The sequence below is a fragment of the Tiliqua scincoides genome, chromosome 4, assembly GCF_035046505.1.
Source record: "Tiliqua scincoides isolate rTilSci1 chromosome 4, rTilSci1.hap2, whole genome shotgun sequence".
NCBI classification, from domain to species: domain Eukaryota; kingdom Metazoa; phylum Chordata; class Lepidosauria; order Squamata; family Scincidae; genus Tiliqua; species Tiliqua scincoides.
In genome coordinates, this window is record NC_089824.1 from 136475085 (window position 1) to 136500171 (window position 25087).

The 25087-nt window shown below is 43.3% G+C and overlaps 1 protein-coding gene and 1 pseudogene across 1 annotated transcript in view; one reads left to right on the forward strand and one right to left on the reverse strand.

Annotated features, from left to right (window-relative positions):
- The first annotated feature begins 9677 nt into the window (after positions 1 to 9677).
- Positions 9678 to 9797, forward strand: LOC136650113 (5S ribosomal RNA; annotated as a pseudogene).
- A 1305-nt stretch (positions 9798 to 11102) lies between these two features.
- The window catches only part of LRRC8D (leucine rich repeat containing 8 VRAC subunit D), a 55423-nt gene continuing 41438 nt past the window's right edge, over positions 11103 to 25087 (reverse strand). The window contains exon 2 of the mRNA XM_066624162.1: positions 11103 to 13954. Coding sequence (XP_066480259.1) covers positions 11388 to 13952 — 2565 coding nt within the window. The 5' untranslated portion in view covers positions 13953 to 13954 and the 3' untranslated portion in view covers positions 11103 to 11387. The remainder of the gene's footprint in view (positions 13955 to 25087) is intronic.

Below are 25087 nucleotides of genomic sequence, written 5' to 3' on the forward strand. Positions count from 1 at the left end.
TTCTGATCATCTGCATAGTTCTGTTATAATTTTATTCATATCCCATCTTCCCCCCCCCCCACTGGGGTCTGAGGAGAGGAAGAAGAGAATCATGACTGCACCTTGCTTCCTCCTCCACCCCTCTGCTACCATGATCCTCCTTGTGGGAAAGTGTGAGGAAGAAGAAGAGTGCAGCAGTAAAGGTTTATTTTGTCCTTTGGTTTTTCAAACAGGCTGGGCAGAAGAAGTCTAGAAACAGAAGAGAAACTGTCCTCTTTCACTTTCTTCCCAGGATCCATTTGCCCAAATTGCTGGGGGGGGGGGGAAACAATTACAGGGAAGAACATCATGATAGCAGCAGTGACCCCGCTGGAAGAGGAGAGGGGGAGGTGTGCTGATATGCACATGGGAACCAAAAAGGGAGGCAGACATGAAGCTCCAGAGTGGGTTCAGCTTGGGCTTGGCCAACTGTTAAAGCAGTAGTTGAAGTATTTGTTTGAGAGCGCTTATTTCAAAATGTTCCTCCTAGTTAAAACACCCACGCACATTTGTTCTGATCACAGAACGCTAAGTGGATCATCTGATTAAGGGAAAAACAGATCCTCCAGGGAGAATACGAACTTTCCACCCTCCCATCCCTTAATCAGTACTAAGCTGGGAGGTGTTCAGTTGGTACGTCTTCAATCACAGTGTCAGAAAGTGGCAGAAATGCATTCACCGAACTCACGGAAAATGCATTCACAACAATATCAAGGATGGGGGCATTTAATTCAGGTACAGCACCTAGTATACTATAGCACCTAGTATACTTTAAAGTAGTAATGGTGGACCTATGACACACATCTCAAAGGTGATGTGCCACGACGTATCAGTGTTCACCAATACCCAACAACAACTGAGTTTGTTTTACTTGTATTACTTGTATTTCATTTGTTTTACTTGTATTTCATTTTTGTAATTATTTGACGTTTCTTTAATACATAGCACCACACGATTGGACTGTATACTTTTAAAGAAATGAGTAAGTAAATAATTGTTTCTCTTTTATTTGGGGGTGTTCACCATCACTGCTTTAAAGTTTAGGTGTTTCTATAAATGCTGAAAAAGAAAGTACTAGAAGATATGAGAGGAATGAACAAAGGTTGAGGACCCAATCCTATTCAATGTTCCAGTGCAGATGCAGCCACAATGCAGCACTGAGGTAAGGGAATAAACATTCCCTTACCTTGAGGAGGCCTCTGTGACTGCCCCACCACTGCAGCAAGCAATGCATGCTCCACTGGCACAGCTGCATCTGCACTGAATAATTGGATAGGTTTGGGCCCAAAGTAAGGTAAATGTAACTGGTGGGGAAGGACGAGACCACTGGAGTAAGGAGAGGTGTCTTCTAAGGGAGTCTAACCTCCCTGAAGTTCTGTTTCCAGAAGCCAGATTGACATTCCGAATACTGTACATTACGTATTCTAGAGACACTAAAGGCCTTTGCTTTAGTTAATTCTGCAGATAATCAAAATCAAAACTATATTATAAAATGCAAATGAATCTTCAGTTGCACAAGTTGTACATTTTGTTTACGACATTTAGTATTTTTCTTTTAAAGCTCAGTGTGTTTTCAGTTATCCAAGAATTATTACCTACCAAGCCAACTTGGGTGTGCCAATCATATATTCCAGTCATCTCTAGAAAGACTGGATTTTTCCTGGACTGTAGGCCTCCCACTAACATTCAGATTTCTGAGCAAAGGATTGCTCAATGATTGCTTCTGTAATCTGCAACTAATCAGATGACATTTCTCAAGCGACATTCCTAAATCTGCCCACTACAATACATCTAAGTAACGTCTTTTTGGAATGTACATCTGTACTCCCTTGTTGGGACATGATTCCTCTGTTGACAGTAAAGGCTCAGAGTTTTCCAATGACATGCTTAACTTCCTGGTAGTATCTAACTCAAAACAGCTGTAACCTGCATACCTGGTGTTGATCTTGTACAAGATAAAAGAAAAAAAGAGGCAAGTCTTATTTGTTAGTTTTGGAAAGATTCACCCCATTCTCTTATTATTGGGTAGTGTTTCGCTTCCTTTGCCCTTTACAGAACTTTGCTATGGTTTCCAAAATACACAATGAAGAAGAAACAGCCCCAAAGAGCAAAAATAAGACCTTTATCCAACCTACACACTTTTGCAAACCTCATCTCCATGACAGAAAATATGCAAAGGTTTAGATTTGTGTCCAAAAAAAAGAGCAGAAATGTGTGTGAGAGAGATGTTTGCCAGCTGTCCATTTTTATGAGAATATTTTGAACCAGAGAATAGGTGGAAGAGAAAATCGGATACATCACCAGAATTAATCTGGAGATAAGAGAGGAATGGATCCCAAGCTTTCACAATAAGTCAGTTATATTTTATAGGGCATTCATATGTCTGTGTCATCTCTACCTCCTCCTTGGGGGAGAGCTCAGCCTCCAGGAGGCTGAGGGTCCAATTCTATCCAACTTTCCAGCACGGGTGCAGCTGCAATGCAGCCCTGAGGTAAGGGAACAAATGTTCCCATACCTTGAGGAGGTCTCTGTAACTGCCTTCCAACACAAGAAACCGTGCATACCTCATTGGCACAGCAGCACTGGCTCTGGAAAACTGGATAGGATTGGACCCTTAAGTTATTTGATATACCTGTCCAGAGAAGTCCGATGCAAGGCAGTGCCATGTAGTGAGTCCAACAACAGAACCCTCCTCTGTCATCAACTTTTAAGTCAGGACGTGCTGTACTACTGTAGACAACCTATAGAATGCCCCAGCCAAGTTAGGACTTGTGCTGCAATGAGGTTTCCCAGATTAGAAAGCGAGTAGCAGAGGAACTTTTGCCTCCTTAGTGTACTGATGATAACCTACAAATAGAACCAGGCATTATCTTTAACAGATTCCTATTCTGCCTTTCCCCTACTAACACATCAATGCATCTCATTTCTCATTATCACAAGCTCTTCTGTATTGGTCCAATGCACACCCCATATTGTTCCTGCACTGCTTTGTACCTTGTTCCCTGAACCAGGTCAAATCCTTATCCAAATTAACCCATTTTTTCCTGGCCCCCAGGTGTACACATTTGGTCCCTGTTGTGTATATGCAACATTGGGCAGAAATGGCTTAAGACCTGTACACAGAGAAGCTATGTCAGTTTCAAAATCCCCTCATTCAGACAAGATATTCCTTCAAAAACTTGAGTCTTCTCTGTTTTCTAAGGAAATCATTCACTGTTTCAGTTCATTCTCATCTTTTAAATTTTGGAAACCTGAGATAGAAAACATACCCAGGAATAGGTTTAATTTATAAGAGAGCAAAATATGTGTTGGGCAGTGATAGTAATTTAAACCAATCCATGTCTGAAGTCTAGACAAATTCCAAAGCACTGTGCTTTTCAAGCAATTCAGAAACTTACCAAATACTGTACCTGCTTACTCAGGAAGTCCCACTGAGTTCCATGAAACTTACTCCCAAGTAAGTATGCACAGGATCCCCTCCTCTGCCTGCTTTAGCAGTTTGTTTATAGCTCAACAATCTGCTTAACCGAAAGTTTTAACATCACTTAGGCTGCAGTCCTAAACACCCTTACTAGTAAGCCCCATGGAGAACAAAAGACTTACTTTTGAGGAGACACGCTTAGGATTCCACAGCTATTCTTAAAATGGACATGTTACAATACATGTACGTGCGCACCCACACTTTATAATGGTGGTTTAGTCTGAATTACGAAAACAGTTATTTACCATTTCAAGTGTGAATTTTCCCATCGGTTTTTAAGTAGATTATTCCCGGTTTTTGCTTGGGAAGGCAGCCTGCAGCAGGATGTGGTACCAGCAAACTGCAAACTGTATCAGTGATGGATTATACTGTTCTTTATTATTTTTATTGCAAAAGTGCCTAACAGACCAAGCTATAACGACACTCAATTGAATTAAATCCTTACCAAAGTAGATTTAGATTTTTTTTTAAAAAAGACAATTTTACCACCCCAGATACTAGGTAGAGACCATAAAAGCCAAGTAAGCTACTTAACAGCACAAATAATATCTCTGGGCAAAGAGGATAATGAGCATTTTTGTTTGGCTGGTTACCATTTGGGAACTAGAATTGTTACAGGTAGCAATCCTACGGAAAACAATGGCAAAACATGATTATAGCTTAAATGAAGTTATCATGGGGGCAGGGTAGTACAGAGGGGAATTAGGAAGAAATAGAACGCGAGAAGCAGGAGATGAAAATGCAGAACACACCAAAATATTTCTTACAGAAAAGTTAGGGCTCAGTCCACTTGATTACTTGTACCCATGTAGCTCTTCTATGAGTGCAGCTACATAAGAAAGCCCTGCTGGATCAGGCCAAAAGATCCATCTAGTCCATCATTGTGTTTCTCACTGTGGTCCACAAATGCCACTGGAAGCCCCCAAGCAGGAGAGAAAGGCATACTTTTTTCCCACCATATCCCCTGTAACAGACATTCCGAGGAATGTTGTTGCTGAACCTAGAGGTCAGGCATAGTTATCATTAGTAATCACAGATAGACTGGTCCTCCATTAATCTGTCTAACCCTCCTTTTAAAGTCACCCAGGCTAGTTGCCGTAACCACATCCTGTGGCAATGAATTCCACAGACTAATAGCGAGCTACATGAAGTACGGTATTTCCCTTCACTCGTCCTAAATCTCCTGCTAATTTTATTGGATGATTCCTGGTTCTAGTATTGTGAAACAGGGAGAAAAATGACTCTCTGTGCAATCCATACAAAATTTCATTTTTCAATCATGTCTCCCTTAATGTCCTTTTTTCCTAAGCTAAAAAAAAATCCCAAATGCTATAGCCTTTCCTTGTTAGGAAGGTGCTCCAGTCCTCTGATTATTTTGGTTGCCCCCTTTTGCACCTTTCCAGCTCCTCCATATCCTTTTTGAGGTGTGGTGGCCTGATCTGTAGTTTTCCAAATATGGCCACACCATAGATTTGTATAGGGACATTATAGTATTTACCATTTTATTCTTGGTCCCTTTTCCCTAACGACTTGTAGCATAGAATATGTATACTCCATGGCTTTAACACTGGGTCACTGCTTTCATTTTGCTACCCACTACAACCCAAGAATCTCTTTCTGAATTCACCACTAACAACTCAGAACTTGCATGGAGGGTTTTTCAATGTAGGAGAGGGTGGCATAAAGTCCTGCATATTAAGTAGGGCACAGAGGCTGAAAAGAGCAGCTGGATCATGGTTTAATATGTTGTATGGAATGTTCTTTAACTTATGGTAAAACTGATGTGCATATTATTTGCTTTGCCAGTAGAAGTCCATTATTACGCAATGTCCTCTTTAAAAGTTTAAGGACCTTTATTGCTGTTTTGGCATCTCTGGGAGGGTTTTTTTTCTTATGTAGCAGGATATTATTGTGACCTCTCACCTTCAATATAAAATAAGACAGGCCAGTTACAGGTCTGCAACCTCTGAAAGAATGAGACCATGAGTCTCTCACAAAAAAAAAAAAAAAAAAACAACTCAGTAGTTTGGGGGTTCACACTCACCAATGAAAAGCTAAACCAAGTCAGTTCAACATTATGTTTTAGGGCAAGGGTGCCCAAACCCCAGCTCCGGGGCCATTTGTGGCTCTTGGGGACTCCCAATCTGGCCTGCGGGGAGCCCTCCGTTTCCGGTGAGCTTCTGGCCCGCTGGAGCCCATGCTAGACATCTGCTCTCAGCATGAGGGCTGACTGACTTCTCGCATGAGCTGCAGGCTGAGGGTTCCCTCCATAGCTTGCTGTTTCACATATGTGAAGCAGCAATGGCAGTGAAGGAAAGGCCAGCCTTGCTTTGCGCAAGGTCTTTTATAGGCTTTGAGCTATCGCAAAACCTTCATTCATTCATATAAGTTCCATCTCTAATATATTCATTTATGTAAATGTAGTCAAACTTTAAATGTAAATTCATTCTTTTTCCCAGCCCCCAACACAGTGTCAGAGAGATGATGTGGCCCTCCTACCAAAAAGTTTGGACACCCCTGTTTTAAGACAAAGGTGGGACACTTGCTCAGCACTGAGCAAAAGAGCATCAATTTGCATAGCATTGTTCAGGCTTAGGAAACATATTGATCCCCACTCAAAGCAAAGGTTCTACTTGGGGGGGGGGAGGAGGTTATATTGTGATTGTGTGCAGAGGCAGTCAGTCTCTGTTGCACTACTTCCCTGCTCCATTCCATGAAACATTACACTGCAGTCACACTTGACATTGCGCTTATTTAGAATTTACCTTTGAAAGATGAACACTGACTCTGCTCCTGAAAAATATTGACACATTTAAATGAAAAGCAATGAATTGGGGTTTTAAAAAACAAACGTTCCTTCTTGTTTCCAATCTGATCGCATCTTTTGGTATCACTTTGTCAGACTTCTCTCTGGAGCCATGTGGGTTGGAAATCTCACCACATATTCCTCCATGTGCCAAAGGAAAAGTGTGTGTGTGTGTGTGTGTGTGTGTGTGTGTAAGACAGGCAGACAACATTCTAGAAAGAGCTATTCAGCACAATCTCACTGTGCATAGCTGGGCCGCCTGGGCACATGGGACACAGATCTCAGACATGAGTCATGTGCCCAAATGTACTTTTGTGAACTGCTGCTATGGGTTAACATAAGCAGAGCCCTGCTAGATCAGGCCAAAGGCCCATCTAGTCCAGCCTCTTGTATCCCACAGTGGCCCCCCAAATGCCCCAGGGAGCACACAAAACAGACACAACCTGTGTCCCGATGCCCTCCCCTGCATCTGGCAATCAGAGGCAGCCTGCCTCTAAAACCAAGAGCATGCACATACCTATTATGACTTGTAACCCGTAATGAATTTTTCCTCCAGAAACGTGTCCAATCCCCTCTTAAAGGCATTCAGGCAAGATGCCATCACTACTTCCTGTGGCAAAGGGTTCCACAAACTAATTACATGCGACTAAAGAAATACAGTATTTTCTTCTGTCTGTCCTAACACTCAATTTTCATGAATGTCCCCTGGTTCTGGTGTTATGTGAGAGGGAAAAGAGCGTCTCTCTAGCCACCCGCTGCATAATTTTGTATATCTCAATCATGTCCCCCCCTCAGGCGCCTCTTTTCTAGACTGAAGAGGCCCAAACGCTGTAGCCTTTCCTCATAGGGAAGGTGCCCCAGCCCAGTAATCATTTTGGTTGCTCTCTTTTGCACCTTTTCCATCTCCATTTGAACAATGGCATACCAAAACCAGCATCCTTACCACAAACAATTCAGATTAGCTCTTGATCCTGCAAACTGCAATTCACAAAGAAAGGGGAGGGTTGGCATGCCACACTATGTATCAGCTCGCTGCTGTTCATTTCTAGTGTTACATTATGGCAACTGAAGCAAGCTCCTTTGCAGCAAGAACTTCATATAGATTTTGCCTTATTGTTCTCACTGAGGACACCTTCAGAATAAAGCCATTTCTGCCCAACGTTGCATATATGCAACAGGGACCAAATGTGTACACCTGTGGGCCAGGCAAAAATGGCTTAACCAGCCCCACTCATTCACCCCCTTTTCTTTTACTGCTGTATTTGCTATAGCGCCCATGCAGCATGCTGTAGCCTGATCCTACAAGGAAAGGAGTAAGCCTGCTGCCAAGGGATTTCAGTTTATTGCTTTGAAAAAGATAAAATTAGGGAAATGCTCCTCTGTTGAAGTATACACCTTCTTCTCTAAGCCAAAAGATCATGAAACTGTAGGACACTGGGGAATGAGCAGGAAGAAAGGGTTGTCTTATAGATGTTGCCCCTTTGCTTTTAAATTAGGGGGGAGGTTACATGGGCATTCCTGAACCAGAGTGATATGTGAGGAAATGATCACTCCTCTATATATATTCAATTGAATATCAATTGAATATCAATATGAATATCAATATGAATATCAATTGAATATTCTATATATATCTATTGAATATCATAAAATGGTTCAGGAGGAATTGTGTTCTGTCATCAGTGATGTCACTGGCATTATCCAATAGGTGGCTGTGACATTCTCAAACCACATTTCACACAGAACTCACAGCTGCAATGGACCCTGGGAAGGGGAACCATATCATTTCCCTTTTAAGAGATTTCATATGCTTCTAGCATATAATCACCAACTGCAAATATTTGCATGCTAGCTGAAGTACACTGTTGCCTGATCACACTTGGAGTGGCAATGGTAAAAAGATGGGCTTCCTACCAATCAGTGTGGATATGGGTACATATATAGTGGTGGCCGTTTAGTCTTTCCAGTGTTGCAGTTCTATGAATTTTAAGGGCCATCTTGGAAGTGTTTAGACTGAAAGTGGAATAAAAATGTCTAAGCAGGATTAGCAGCTTTGTCCCCCTTATGCCAACTGCCTCTGACCATCTTTGTTTTGCTTGCAATGGAATAGCAGCACACCCTCTTTTCCAACTCACTTTTCGTGTTTTGGTAGAGGCAAACTAACAAGAAGATGCCAGTACAAAAATAGGTCAATGTTTTTCTGCTCTCCAAAACTCTCTCTTAAGGTCTGAGCTGAAGCACAATCAAAGCAGTGGTTCCCAAACTTGTGGGTTCGTGGCCCACCAGTGGGTCTCGACCCAAATTTTGGTGTGTCATGAAATTGACAATTAGACTATGACTAGACTAGACCACTAGATTAGGCTATGTCCATCAAGGTTTATCAATCTGCTACTTGGGGTGAGTGCTATGGCCAAATAACCTTTATAGCTATTGAGGCTTGAGTGGTTGGTAAACTGTTTTTGTTTTTTTTAGGTGGGAACCACTGACTGGGTTTCAGGAAAAAGGCTGCTGTATACAGTTCGTAGCCAGATTTTCAGCCAGTTTTTAGGCATGCGTTTTTAGTCCTTTCAATGAGCCCACTGGTGTTTTAACTTGGCTGGTCCAATAAATGTTCTAGCACAGCCATTTTCGACAAGTGTACTGTGGCACGTTGGTATGCTTCGAATGGTCCACAGGTATGCTGGAGAAGATTGAAGGAGGATCATTAATTAGTAGGGCCATTGTGGGATGCGAGTCCCCTACCAGCAGTCCAGTGTGCCTTGTCATTTGACAAAGAACTGACAGTGCAACTTAACCATTTCAGTACCTCTTCGGTATACCATGAGTTGAAAAAGGCTGGAAAACTGCTGTTCTTGTGAGTTAAGGTACAGACCTGGAGGGTGGCAGGCATCCATCCATACCAGATTCTGACCTATCCTCAAAATGTGAAGTTGTCCAAACTAAATTTTTTGTTGTTGTTGTGGCTGTTCTGTGAAATAGAGCTGATGTTTCCTACTCCATTATTCTCAAAGGAATGTAGTAAGCTCTACTGATGCTTTTAAAAAGCCTTTTGAGTTCTATTTCAACTGCACTTGGTGCATATTAGCTTCTAGGCATGACTGAATGTTCTGGTTTAAAAAAAAAACAACTGAGCCCAAGGCTCAGTTAGTCTCTGAGAGTCCCTATTCCTATATAGACCGCCTGCAATATCTTAGTAGAAAGCCCTGCTCCTGGTGCCGCCAACAGATCGGTTTGTTTCAGCTACAGCACACAGCCTTTCTCACAGTGGGTCCTTTATTATGAAAATTCCTCCTCAGGAAAGTCAATTAATTTGTTGTAATGAGTGTGATACTTCTGTAGATTTAATTGTAAAGAGAATGCTGAATTTTTCATTACAGTAGAGATTGTCACCCTGCACATGCCCAATCTCATCTGATCTTGGAAGCTAAGCAGGGTCAGGCCTGGTTAGTACTTGGATGGGAGACCGCCTGGGAATACTGGGTGCTGTAGGCTTATACCATAGTCTTTCGAGACTGAAGGTTGCCAACCAATTAGATGGTCACATCACTATTTGCAATGATTTATTATATTTTTTTTATTTTACATTTCCTGTAAAGGTTTAAAATGGTTTTTAAAAAATAGATCAAAGCAAGAAACTCCAATTTCTACAGCATGTTTTGAACATGACTGTGCACAGCAGCTTTATTTTGTGCCACAACTACTGTCCATCTTCTATCTAGTCCGATATTGTCTGACTGGCAGTAGTTCTCCACAGTCTCAGAAGGGGGCCTTTCCCATCACTTGCTATCTGATCCTGTTAGACTGGAGATGGTGGGAATGAAATTGGAATCTTCTGTACACAAAATAAATGCTCTGCCATGTGCCTGTGTCTACACTAGAGGGACTGAGAGGAAACAGCATTAAAAAAGTTAGAACTTCTATAGCAATTTGAAGGATAAATAAGGAATAATAAAAGAATTAATTTCATGCCCAGTCAACAAAACATACCTTGGCTACCCACATCAGTAGTGCTAATGGCCCTGATCCAGAAAACATAGTCACATGCAACATGCATGTAACTAGTAGCCTACAACAGTTTTAGGTGCTGTTTTTTAGGTTTACAGTATCCACAGGGAATCTATTTCCGGAACCCCTGCAGATACCAAATCATGCGGATAAACAAAACCATGGGTCTGGTCTATAGGACCACTAGATGTAACTAGAGATGTTCTCCGGTTGCTGCCCAGAGTTGTTCTGAGGCCTGCAGATTCCTCAATAGGTCTCAGAAAGGTCTCCGGATGTGACAGAAAGGTACTTCCAGTTTTCAAAAAAACTGGAAGTGCCGAGGCATTTCTGAGGCCTGTAGAGGTTATATGCAGTCTCTGTGGGTCTCAGAAAGGCTCCCAGGCTCAATCGGTTGCGTCTGGGAGCTCAGGTTCAGACTCCACCATGGGTTTGGAACCTGCGGTTAGTTAAAACCATAGGTCCCTCATCTACGTATACAGAGGAACAATCTGCATATTTACACTACTGTGATTTTAATATGTTATTTTATTATATATGTATATGACACGCTGTTAACCACCTTGGGCATCAGGTTTTGTTACCTGGGGAAAGGTGATATATGAATCTGCAAATAAATAAATAAAATAAAAATCTCTCTTGATGAATCAGTGCCGACTGTGCTTCCTGAAATCAAATGGAATGATTTTGGAATAGAAAATCTGTTTGTTTTAAAAGGACTATAAAATGAATTGAGCCATTAACATTATTTATAGTAAGAAAAGGTCACCAGTTTAATCAGTACATTAAGCAGGCGAGCAATTTGTAAACATTCAAAAGCGGCAGCATCCAAGTTACAAACATCTTAAAAGAAAAAAGGATCAAGACTGTTTAAGGGTTCCCTCCCTCCTCTTCCCCTCCAAATAGTTTGGAAATGATGGTTGTTTTTTGTTTTTTTTAAATACTACAAACACCAAACATCTTCTACCACCTTCTAACAGTCTTTTCTTAAAAAAAGAGTTCCAGATTCTTAACACAGGATTTTATAACAACTTGTACTTGAGCATGGTCTACGTCAGTCATTGGGAGTTCTATTTCTATTTAGATCCCATTAGCAAAGGGAATGTTTGTATCTTGGTTTAATGCTTCTTTGACTTCTGAAGGCAACGTGTCAAAGAGGTGATCTTCCACAACGAGTCCACTTTTCCTGAGAAGCCGACACTGACCCAAGGTTGCTGGGAGACGGTCCAAACAGTTGCCCTTCAGCTCCAAATGGGTTAGCTGCAGCAGCTGGCCAACTTTTTCGGGGATTGAGGTGATACAGTTTTGCCCCACACTCAAAGTCCTCAACTTAGCACATTTAAACAACTGTTTTGGCAAAATATCCACCTTGTTTCCGGTGATATGCAAATGCTGCAAGTTCTGGAGCAAGCCGACTTCCACAGGAATCACGCCGATGGAGTTGTAGCTGACATCTAAACATCTGAGTTTCTGTAAACTGAACACTGCAGCTGGCAAGGATTCGAGTTTATTGTTGGAGAGGTAAAGGGACTCCAGGTTTTTCACATGGGTAATGGAAGGAGGAATGTTGACTATTTTATTGTGCCATAACTTCAGGCAAGTCAGTCTTTTTAAATGTTGGAAGCTGATGACTTCTTCTATTGTGCGTATGCTATTTGACTTTAAGTCCAATTCCTGTAAATTGGTGAGACTGAAAATGGCATGTGGAATTCTCTCCAGTTCACAGTTCTGCAATTCTAACTCTGCTACATTCATCATTTTCTTAAGGCTGTTCAATACAAAGAGCTTGGTACCATCATTATGAATGACAAGCTTGGTTAGATGAGGTGCCACGTCTGTGATGTTGGAGGGAATTTTGGTCAAATTGCTTTTCACGTAGAGAATTTTAAGATGCCTCAATTCTCTAAGAGATTCAAGTCCTATCATTTTGTTATTTTCAGAGTTCAAATTGCCGATCAGGTACAACTCTCGGAGATTTTTGAGTAAGTACACCCAAGCTGGAATTTCGGCCACATCTGTGAACTTCACATGCAAGCACCTCAAGTGGTCGCGGAGGAAGCTGAAGGCTGTTTGTTCTACCTTTGCTGGGCAGTGGTAGAGATGTAGCTCTTGAAGGTTCGTCATCTGGGAGATTTTAGCAGGGATTTTTGCTTCAGGGATCAGCTCAAGTTTCAAGACATCAAGGTCTGTAAGGTCAAACACTGCATCTGGGACCCCTGACAGCATGAACAGGTGCAGTTCTTGCTTGTCTTGGGCGTTGCGAGAGACATGCTGCCGCAGCTTTTCAAAAGTCCACTCGTGGTTCAAACTTATTTCTCTCAATTTATTCTCGCTTACCTCTGACAGGAAGACCCCAAACCGCTTGGAATACAACTGATCGTACTGGTCAACCATGTGCAAGAGAAATGCAAAATCATTCTTGACATCTGGAATATCACTGAAACTGCTTTCCTCTCTCACTTTCTCAAAGGAGTATTCCTTCAGGGGTAACCGAAATAACCAAAAGAGTGTGTACAGGCAGATAAAACCGTAGACACAAATGAGAGAGATATAACTGATGAGGAGCTTCTTCAGCATATAAGCCATGTTGTGTGTGCATTCAAACTCTTGGTAGCCAGTCAAGTGCTCTACTTTGGGCGTGCAGCTGTGCTCAAAACTTATTTCATTGACAAAGTTTGCTGTGTAGCACAGAATGAATATGAATTTCACAGTTTTGATGACAGTCTGAACAACATAGAGTTTATAAATCAAATCACTGTCCTCCACGTGGGCCCGGAATTTCCGTACTTTTTCAAAGAGGGCTTTTGCCTGCTCTCCATCTTTTTTGTCCAAAATGGTCATGCTGGGGACCTCGACAACAGGCTTTTCTGCTGAAAACTTAAAACCGGACTTGCCTATCATAGGGGTGCTGGCACTCGGGCTTCCTTCATCGCTACTCGTTGAGACGTGCTTTGGCAGAGACTGGGCCCCCGTTAGTCTCTGTTTATTCTCCTCTGAATCCTCACATGCTGTTTCAGACAACGCTTTTGTCGTCCAAGGAGATTCAAAGCACTTCCCCAAAATAGAAACAAAGTGCTCAATCTTGGAGCACGTTTTGGGATATTTAAACCAAAAATTGCTGCTGACCATTAAAATAATAGTATGTATAAGCGCTAAGTAGGGAAAGTACTTTGAATACCAAGGAAGAGCCAAGTGATAGCACATCTGGTTAATAAAAACATATTGCTGATAATCCAAGTTTGTTTTTCGGCCCGGAGGATCTTCCTGATCCTTCTTTGTTTCCTGATTTGCAACCGTGGAGCGCAGTGGTGAGGCTCTGCTTGGAGGTATGTCAGGGGTGACGACAGAGGGTGTTTCAAAGGAAACGGTCTGTGCCTTTTCTTTGTCTTGAACCGCTGTTGTTTCGGAGTCTGGTACAACGTTTGGGACTTTGGCACTTCCCGGAGAGCTGGGCTGCACCTCTACAGGCTGCAACACGGGCAAACAAACCACCTGGTCTTTGGTCAGCTGCATGGTTCCAGCAAAAATGGCGACCATTAGCATAACAACGGCCAGATAATCCATAAATACATCCCACCATGGTTTCAGGATGCGGTAAGTTGGCTGAATGTCATTAAGAGATGCAACTTCTGCGAGGGTAAACATTCCTGTAATAGAACAGAAGTCGGCATCAGTCATGGCTAGCAGGCACAGTCATAATCAAGTTTACATTCAAGGACATACATCCACTAGACCTATAGAATTCGAACACAGCCTACCTGCTTGTGTAAACAAAAAAGAAACATGCTGCTTTCGCATCCCATTTTAACACCCCAGAGTAACACTGCTGAATGTGAGTCAGCGTAACCATTTGGATGTGAATCGGTTTTTTCACTCTAATAAAATATGCCCCAAATACCATAAATAATACATAAATACATCTGCCCCAATATAGCTGAAAATAAACCCTATCATGTTTTGAGTATTGCTTTGTGCCTAAATTGGTGTCCAAAATGTTGCCTGATTCTAAATGAAGAGATACTGAGACAACTGAAAGTTCATGCCATGAATCAAATCTTTGGACACCAGTCTGGACATAAAGCAATACTCAAAACATCATAGGGTTCCGATTCCCATGATTTCACTTTCTACTCCCTCTCTCTTTTTTAACTAAGCACACAAAACAGTCACAGGTTTCTCTCCTTGCTGGTCAATATCCAAGGCTGTTTTCCAAACTAATCAGGTCATCAGACAACAGCCCTTCACTAAGCAAGGTGAAAGCCGCAGTTACCACATAATATGACCATCCAATCAATCAATATTTTTTCTGTTTACAATAGCACGGCCCATGAAAACAAGAAAGCAAGAGCAAGAAACTAAAAAAAATCATTCCAAAGCAGCATTTCTCCTCACCCCCATCCCATCCAAAGTTATTTACAGGTAAATCCAACTCCTTTTTTTCTGAAGGGCAATAACTACAAGACATCATTCCTCAAATCATATACATATACATATACATATAACATCTAATTAACTGTGCAATGAGAATGCACTGCTCTACCATTGCCTGGACTTGGGGGAGGGGCAACAGGTTCCCAACAGAGTGAGAAGAAAATATGAAGTGGCCTGCAAAGCAATCATGCCTGGCTTCCACACTGCAGAAAGCAGGCTAGCAGTGGCAGCGAGGAAAAGCCTAGCTGATTGTCACTTAGAGGTGTGTGTATGTGTGTGTGTGTGTGTGAGTGAGAGAGAGAGAGAGAGAGACAGAGAGAGGGGGAGGGAGAGAGAAAGAGAGAGCTACTGTGTCCCTCCTGCTCCCAGTTTAATTTTGTGTTACTTTCATTGTTGAGTGACCTCCTGCACATGTGTTTGAAGTTCTCCAGGGAGTCATAGTTGTCCTTGGTACTCAGCCTCTCCCATCTGTAAAATGGGTAAATATCTTCTAAAATGATTTCTCAGCATTGTATTCTTTAACAACAGCCTGCATGTGTGTGTGCATGCGTTGTACTTGTGAGAAACAGACAATCAGGCAAAGACATCAGGTGTTTTTCTGCTTTCAGTTGGACTCACTTTTGCTGTCATCTTGTTTAATGTGGAAGGTATTTACTGTATTTTATTACTATTATGAACCACTTTGGGAACTTTGTTTAAGAAATGGGACAAACATATATAAAATAACCAATTTTATATATAGTCTGCAGCTGGGTTCCCTGCTTGAATTATCTTGCTTTGCACACTGTCAGTTCTTGTTAGTGACATAGTTGTTGTCTCAATTGTGATAGAGGATTAATGGTACCTCTGCGGAAAGTATTGACTGGTGGCAAGGGTCCCTATAGAGTATAGACACATGCGACAGCTGTACAAGAGATGAAAATTGTATTTTCTATGGGAACATAAGAACATAAGAACAGCCCCACTGGATCAGGCCATAGGCCCATCTAGTCCAGCTTCCTGTATCTCACAGCGGCCCACCAAATGCCCCAGGGAGCACACCAGATAACATGAGACCTCATCCTGGTGCTCTCCCCTCCATCTGGCATTCTGACTTAACCCATTCCTAAAATCAGGAGGTTGCGCATACACATCATGGCTTGTACCCCATAATGGATTTTTCCTCCAGAAACTCGTCCAATCCCCTTTTAAAGGTGTCTAGGCTAGACGCCAGCACCACATCCTGTGGCAAGGAGTTCCACAGACCGACCACGCGCTGAGTAAAGAAATATTTTCTTTTGTCTGTCCTAACCCGCCCAACACTCAATTTTAGTGGATGTCCCCTGGTTCTGGTATTATGTGAGAGTGTAAAGAGCATCTCCCTATCCACTCTGTCCATCCCCTGCATAATTTTGTATGTCTCAATCATGTCCCCCCTCAAGCGTCTCTTTTCTAGGCTGAAGAGGCCCAAACGCCGTAGCCTTTCCTCATAAGGAAGGTGCCCGAACCCCGTAATCATCTTAGTTGCTCTCTTTTGCACCTTCACTCCTTTATTGTTGGACCGTATTCCAACCCCCTGAGCTGCACCTGGGTACCAGAATGTTGTCTTTCGAGAGTGAGAAATCCTCACAAGGAATGGGAGTGATAAGAGAAGACTACGTTGCTTGACAACTGCAAGTCCTATTCAGATCATCTTCAGCAGAGCCTTTTCTAACACGTGCCTACGTATTTCAAGGTTTTCCTCTTCAACCCTTAGAACGAAGAACTTCTTAAAAATGAAAGATTCAATTCTTCATTAAATGTGGGAAAATACACATGTGCCCAGAATACACATGGCCTTAACAACCACTGATTTTTTCCCCTCTGCTTTATATCCTGCTTTTCAGGGAAATCAAGGTGACAGACACAACTCATGGTCACTCATCTAAGCACAGATCAGATCTAGACCTGCTCAGCTTCAGCAAGACGGCTGCATGATGTGTTCTCAGACCATGCCCTGGGACCTTGCATTCATAGTACTATTCATAGTACTATGTACTATCCATAGTACTATCCATTCATAGTAAAAAGGAAGCTGCCTTGTACTACTTGAACATTTATACAGTCACTATGTACCAATTTCAAGCACAGTTGACTTGTTCCCCACCCCCACAACTAGTTTCCTACGCGTGACCTACAACAATGCAATTTGGGAGACAAGAATCCCCATCACAGAACTCTTTGGAAACCAATCTGACTGTAAGGCAAAGGCTCAGTATACCTAACAGCTCCCTGTAATCCTCTTACCCCACATTTCTCCCAGAATGATGTAGTAAGAGCTTTATCCACAAACTCCAATCTCTTCTTTGCTGATCTTTTCTTTTCTTTGCTCCAATATACAAACTGCCTGGTTGAATCTGGCCAAACATCTATATAGTGCAACACTGCATCCCCATCAGTGACCATCCAAATACTCCTGGGAAATTCAAAAGCAGGCTTTCTGAGTTTCAAGACTTGTGCAGACAGCCACTTGTGTAGTGCCCAGCATCTGATCATCAGAAATATGCTAAATTGATGTTTCACTTTCAGCTATTGTGGCTAGTAGCAGTGAAATTGACAATCCTCCATGAATAGGCTGCAAGAGGAATTATATGAATGAATAACTTCCTATCAATTGTGTAAACAATCCCAAGCTCTAGTGTGTTCAGTGCATGTGTATGCATATGCACAAGGCAAGAGCATTTCTGTATACGGTCTCATCACACACTTCATCTTTAAAACAAAACCTCACACTCATCTCTTCTCCAAGCTAATTGCCCCTCCCCCAATTTCATGAGTCTTTCTAAAGCAGGGGTGTCAAACATAAGGCCTGCAGTCTGGATGCAGCCTCCAAAAGCTCTTTATCCCTCAGGCTTTCCCAGCACCACCACCAGCTGCTGAACAGGGCTAGGGGTTGCTGCAAAAGGGCAGTATTCATGATAATTGGGCATCTCCCGCAACTTGAAAATATGATCAAGATTTATGTATTTTCTTTTCTGTCATTTGCAGCTGAGTTCCTAAGTTATAAAAAGTGCTTATTCTGGTCATGATAAATGACATCACTTCCGGCTTAATGACATCACTTCTGGTCCTCAGCAGGCATTACGAATGCTACTCAGCCTGCTGTATGAAATGAGTATGATGCCCCTGTTCTAAAAGCAACCTAAATATTTCTCAGTAATTACAGCTAATTCAGACCACTACCACCACCCTCAATGTATACTAGATATTAAGGGCATGTATGGTGTTTTTTTTTAATCCAATGTACATATCACTTTGGGCTTGCTCATGACAAATCTCATCTGACATTTTGTTGCTTTAATCATTTAGTTTTGGGAGAGACTTTCTTCCAGTCTAATGTAGAAACTAAGGCTTCTGTGGCCAGAGTTGTCACCAGATGAGAAATTCTTTTTCCAGGTTTCAAGGCCATGTTTACCAAGTCTAGATAGTAACCTGATGTTTCAGAGTATTATCAAGGGAATAAAGAAAATGCTTAAGGTGAAACATCGGGTTCCTATCTAGACTTGGTGAACGTGATCTTGAAATCTGAAATCATCAGATTTCTTCCAGTCTGTTTGGAATTTCAGCATCCTTGCTAATGTGGTGTCATGGGCAACCTCACCTTTTGCCTTTCCAGATCATTTATGAATAAACTAAACAACACCAGTCATAAAATAGACTGTTTTGGATGACCCAACTGATTACTTCCCTCCAGAGGGAAACTACTAACTTATTCCTATATTTGCTGTATGTCTTTTAACTACCAAGTGACCCCCTTATATCCCATGTCTGCTAACTTCATCAGTAACCTTTAGCAAGGGACTTTGGGTCCAATCCTATCCAACTTTACAGAGCCAGTGCAGCTGCACTGCAGCTTCGATGAAAGGGAATAAATACTCCCTTGAGGAGGCGTCTGTGACTACCCCCCTCCTGCAGGATGCAGTACATGCCCTTTTGGCACGCCTGCACCAGTGCTGGAAAACTGGATAGGATTTGGCCCTTTGTCATTAACTTTTTGAAAACACAAGTTCAATTTCTACTGGGTCACCTATCACACCCATTTTTTGCTAACTAACCACAAAATATTCTATAAGATCAGACTGACAAAAACTTGCCAATAGTTTGCCAACATGGTGTATTCTCCTATATGCCAAATTATTTTTGCCTTTCAACAAATTAAGTAAGATGGAGTTCGGCTGGCAAGTCTCTAAAATCTCACTTTCTTGCTAGATCCAACTGATGATATAACGGGCACCTTCCTGTCCATTAAAGTCCTTGTTTTATTAATGAGTTAATAGTGAACAAGGGGGATAAGAAGTCAAGGGTGAATATTATCCAGACCCAGTAAAACTATGTGCAATTTTTCAGTTTCTTTGAAAAAGTCATCCTTTGCTACCTCTGAAAGCTTTTCAGAGGCACGACTAGAAAACTGTGGTCCAAATCGGAGTATCCCCCCACAACTTCAGTGAAGACTGTTGCAAATAATTTCATTTCTTTGCAACTGTTCTCACATAAGCAATAACTTTATTATTAGTTATATCTTCAGCAACTTCCTCTTAGGCTTGTCTTATTGAAGATGTATCTTTGATTTGCCAGGGTTTGAATTCTCTTTCTTAAAAAGTTCTCCATTGGGGCAAGACTTGCCATGCACATGAGGGTTAAGCAGGTTGCATATTTTGGGGCTGAACTGATAAGGAAGAAGTGCTTTCAAAACAGCAAGGTGTATAATTAAGGGCACAATCCTGACTTGTCCTTGGGCCAGTGCAAGTCCCTTACGCTGGCCCAGGAAGGTTGCAAGCGTGCCGCAAGGCTGAATTTGAGAGTTGGCTGGGCCAGCGCGTGGAGGTTGAATTCAGCCTCTGCGCTGATGGAGGGAGCGAGCCTTGCATCGGCAAAGCTTGGCAAGACGCAAGGCTCTGTGGAGGACACGGAGAAGGTGGGAGGGAGGCATTCCGGGGGCGAGTGGGTGGGGAGCGGGAGGCAGGGCTGGGATCCAGCTGTTATGCCGGATTCCAGCCCCCATAACCGAGCAGCGTGGAGTGGTTTCAAGTTGCTCTGCTCTCCTCGGACTTCTGCCACCTCTTGAGATGGTGCAAGTCTGAGGAGACCCATAGGGGCTGCAGTGGCTTACCCGGGGGAAAGGGGAAGAGTTTCCCCTTACCTTCAGCTGAACCACTTTGCAGCCCTATCTTGCGCTGGATACAGTGCAGGCCTCCTGGCTTGCCTGTTCCAGCGCAAGATTGGATTGTGCTGTAAGATGACGAAAAACCAAAAACCTTTTCCTTCATCATCAGAAGATGTATAAAGCAATATATCTCAATTTAAAGGGGGAGCACACATGACAAGTCGCATTCTGTAAATGAGTTTTCTTAGTGACTGTTTCCTCCACCAGCTTCTTGATCCCTTGATTTCACTGAAGTAATAACCACCTTATTCATTCTGCATACTTCAAGGGTGTCAGTTTTAAACAGTTGTTAGAAGACCTTTGCAAACAAAAACACACTGTTTTATGACTGGCAGCTCGAAGCATGCCAACCAAGCCAGCTTACTGTGGTATATTAATTTGGTAGGTTCTGTTAATACCCTGTAGAGGCTGGAAAACATTTTTCTATTTCATAAGTCCTGTGGTTCTTGGCAGGGACTGCACATAAAAACTGAAAACTACTTTCATCCCTCTTGAGAAAGAAAAATAAAATGTAGTTTGTGCAAGAGCCAAGATAAGATTAAAGCTTGAGCCTCGGTCCTCATGCTAATAAAGTCAGGTTTTGCAGAAAATGTTGAGCTTTCAAAAACAACCTCAAAGACAAAGCTCTGGTACATAATATGTCTTAACAGCAAAAACTTTATATTTCAGTTCTAAATAGTTATCTATACTTTGTCATACTAGTAGCCTTTTAATGATTTTTGTGCTTTCAAACATCTTTTCACCTTCTCTTATAGCACGTCTATACTACAGATTTCAGCAGTTTTAATGGACAAACATTATTCCCAGGGAACCTTGGGAACTGTAGTTTTCTGAAAGTGAGGGAGGAGGCACTAAGAACCTAACAGAATTCTCAGGACCTTACTATTCCAGTCCCTAGGCTTTGGGGTTTGGGGGGAAATCCTTGTAGTTAAAACCACCAGCAGTGGGGTGGGGCTGCTAGATCTGGGTTTCAGAGACTTTCCTGGCCATTGCTGTCCTCCCCCACCCCATTTTACCCCTTCCCCACCCCCATTCTGCCTACCCCTAATGCTACTCTCCTCCTGCCCTGCACTACGGTCACCAACCTTAGTGACACCAGTGGTTAAAACTGATGTAATTGTTGCATAGCCCAGCATTTAGAATAGCAAAATGTATTCAAGAACTTCAAAAAGAAATGAGACTGATGAAACTGGTGAGACTACCCAAAGGTGTTCAAGAGCAGGGCAGGGTCCAAGAGTACTCTCAAGCTATGAACCTACTCTTTCAGAGGGAACCCTACCCATCAAGACCAGCTTGAAATCCCAATCCAAAACCACTTCTCCTACTGACCAATAGAAACAGCATGCTAGGCACACTTCTTAAAGAACAATAGTAGATTCATTCAACTACAAATGGATGCACATTACTGAATATAGGGAGAATACAGAGTGATACAGGTAAGGGCATGAAGTGTGAAGCATGAAATCTTTGCTACACACTTTAGCTCAGCTTTGAACTATCACGATGGCCTTCAGCAAGGCTCTCTGCTTTCAGCTTCGGTGTCTCTCTTCCCATCTGCAATGAAAACATAATGCTAATCTACCCTACAAACACTGTGCAAATTACGGAGATAAATGTGCTTGGAGCACCTAGGGAAAGCACTAACTAAATACCAAGTAGGGTTCTTGTTTAGTTAGGTCTGTAAAACATGATAAGAAAGACCTTCTTCTCAAACAGCAGCCCTCCATATCCCACAGTAAAGTCATCTGAAAATGAAAAGGAGTTTCAAAAGCCATTTGTGATCTGCCACAGGAGCCAGCTCTTTGGAGAAAGAAAGTCAAATACACCTCTGCACTAGGAGAAGTCCCTTTGGAAGCAGCCCCTAAGCCCCTCTTCAGATCCTGGCCATAGTCCCTTTCAAGTATCCCAGGAGAAGGGAAAGGGAGTGAAAGGCTGAAATCTACTGCTGGTCACACACATAAACCTGCAGTTTGCTACTGACGCAAATGCATCATTTGATAATAAGGTTATTTAAAAGCATTGGGGAAAGCTGTAGCACAATTCAACTCAAACAGCAACTGTTGTGCTCTGGAAAAAAAGAAAAGGCACTGTTCTTAAATGAGCCTTTGAGATCTGAAGAAGTTACGTGCAGTTAAAACAATCAGGTCGGAACAAGAACCAGTGGTAATTAACACATCCACAGACAGTAAGGTAAGAGCAAGAAGCTAAATTGCAGGCCTAGGTTAAATCAGTAAGTATAACTATTAGGGCACAATCCTAACCAGGTCTACTCAGAAGTAAGTCCTATTTTGTTCAATGGGGCTTCCTCTCAGGACAGTGTGGTGAGGATTGCAGCCGTAGTATATAAACAGTATTGCCTGCCCAATTAAATTTCCTCTAATTAGATGTTGGGAAAACTCCTATTAGTACAACCCCCTGAGAGACCATGACTTTTTGTGACAGGCTATTAAAATTATATCAAGATGAGATAAATAATAATAATAATAATTTTATTTTTACCCCACCTTTCTCCCCGAAGGGACTCAAGGCGGCTTACAACAGATTAAAACAGATTAAAAACATAATTTAATACAAATAAAAACATATTAATACATATCATAAAGATAGCAGTCAGATAAAAAATAGTCAGGTAAAAAGAGCATAGAGCAACAAATCATAAAAGAACCAGGCCTGTAAAAAACATTAAGAGATGTTGAAAAGATGTTAAAAAGGCCATGAACTCAGAAGGCTTGTTTAAACAGAAGGGTCTTCAGGTCTCGCCGAAAAGTCTCAAGAGAGGGAGCCATTCTTAAGTCAAGGGGAAGGGAGTTCCATAGCGTTGGTGCCACTACTGAGAAGGCCCTATTTCTTGCCGCCGCCCCACGCACCTCCCTAGGCGGCAGCACTTGTAAAAAGGCCTTCTCTGATGACCTAAGAGGACGAGCCGGATTGTACGGAAGAAGGCGATCTCTAAGATAGCCTGGCCCAGAGCAGTATAGGGCTTTAAAGGTCAAAACCAGCACCTTGAATTGGGCCTGGAAACGAATGAGCAGCCAATGCAGCCCTCGGAGAAGCGGGCTGACAGAGTTGAACCACCTACCTCCAGTAACTACACGGGCCGCCGCATTCTGCACTAGTTGCAGTTTCTGAACCGTCTTCAAGGGCAGCCCCACATAGAGCGTGTTACAATAATCTAGCCTCGATGTCACCGTGGCATGGATCACTGTGGCCAGGTCTGCACGATCCAAGTACGGCCGCAGCTGGCACACCAGCTGAAGCTTAGCGAAGGCCCCCATAACCACAGCCACCACCTGGGAATCCAAGAGCAGCTGCGAGTCCAGGTGGACCCCCAAGCTGTGGACCTGCTCCTTCAGGGGGAGTGCAACCCCATTCAGTGCAAGCTGATACTCCAGCACCTGCATCGAGGATTTCCGAACCAGGAGAGCCTCTGTCTTATCTGGATCTAATTTCAGCTTGTTAGCCCCCATCCAGATCCTCACTGCCTCCAGACAGCGCTCCAGGCCCTCAACCGCCACCCTGGAGTCTGGAGGAAAGGAGAGATAGAGCTGGGTGTCTTCGGCATATTGATGGCACCCCACTCCAAACCCCCAGATGACCTCTCCCAGCGGTTTCATGTAGATGTTAAATATCATGGGGGACAGAATTGAGCCCTGTGGCACCCCGCACCTCAAGGGCCAGGGTGTCGAACAGGCATCCCCCAGCACCAACATCTGGGACCGATCCTCCAAGTAGGAGCAGAACCACCGCAAAACAGTGCCTCCAACTCCCAACTTGGCCAATCGGCCCAGAAGGATACCATGGTCAATGGTATCGAAAGCCGCTGAGAGGTCCAGCAGGACCAGCAGGGACGCACTCCCCCTGTCCAGTCCCTAGCATAGGTCATCCACCAAGGCGACCAAGGCAGTTTCCGTCCCAAAGCCCAGCCTGAAACCAAATTGAAAAGGATCCAGATAATCCACTTCATCCAAGACCCTCTGGAGTTGGGACGCCACCACCTGCTCAATTACCTTGCCCAGAAACGGGATGTTGGAGACTGGCCGGTAGTTGTCTAACACAGTGGAATCCAGGGAGGGCCTCTTCAGGAGGGGGCGAACCACCGCCTGTTTCAAAGCACATGGCAACGTCCCCTCCATCAAGGAAGAGTTGACCATCCTCCCTGTCCACTCAGCCAGTCCACCCCAGGCAGCTCTTATCATCCAAGCTGGGCAAGGGTCAAGCAGGCAGGCAGATGGCCTCACACTCCAAAGGAGTCTGTCCACATCCTCAGGCTGTACAAGCTGAAAAGAATCCCACAACACTGGACAAGCAGTTGCCAAGGGGCATCGTCAGACATTGTCAATGTGGCATCCAGGTTGTGACGAATACGATCGATTTTATCTGCAAAATGTTGTGCAAACACATCACAGCGGCTGACTGTGTGTTCCTCCTGGTCTACTGGAGGGGCCTGATGGAGGAGGCCCCGCACCACACGGAACAGCTCTGCCGGACGATTGTCAGCAGATGCAATGGTAGCAGAGAAGAACGATCTCTTCGCTGCTACCACCACCACGGAATAGGCTCTGTAATAAATGCTCCCCCCCCCCGTTTTGGACACTTCTAATCCTTCAAAGCCTTCTGTGATGGGTTCAGCATTCTAAAAGTTGCTGGGAGATCCTCCTGCAGTGGCTGTTCTTTGTCTGAAACGAACTTCCCCCAAAGACAACTGCTCCACAGACAATCTCAGAGCTTTCTGCTTGGGCAGCTAACCTCATCTGTCTGGGTGAAGGGGTGGGATAGAGAAGCCAAGTGGCTTCCTCTCATATATTCAAGTAACCCCATGACATAATCAAAGCTAGGTTTCACAGATCAAGCACAGGAACGCCTGGGGGTGTTTTGCCAGAGCAACTGGAACCAACTGCTAGTTTGCAGAAGACAGTAAACAGAGAAGGTCAGAGTTCTTGGGACAACCTACGGCCCAATTCTATGCAGTGTGTGCAGGCTCACCACCAGAGCGCACTGTCGCAAACGTGCCATAAGGCACGTTTGCGGCCCTAAGCACTGGTGGAGCACTGGTGCTAGCTCAGCACTAGCCGACACTGGGACCACTGGGCAGCAGAGAGGTAGGGAGCATGGGGGGGAGGTAAGGAGGTGTTCCAAGGAGGGGGGAGGTGAGGAGGAGGCCCTGACC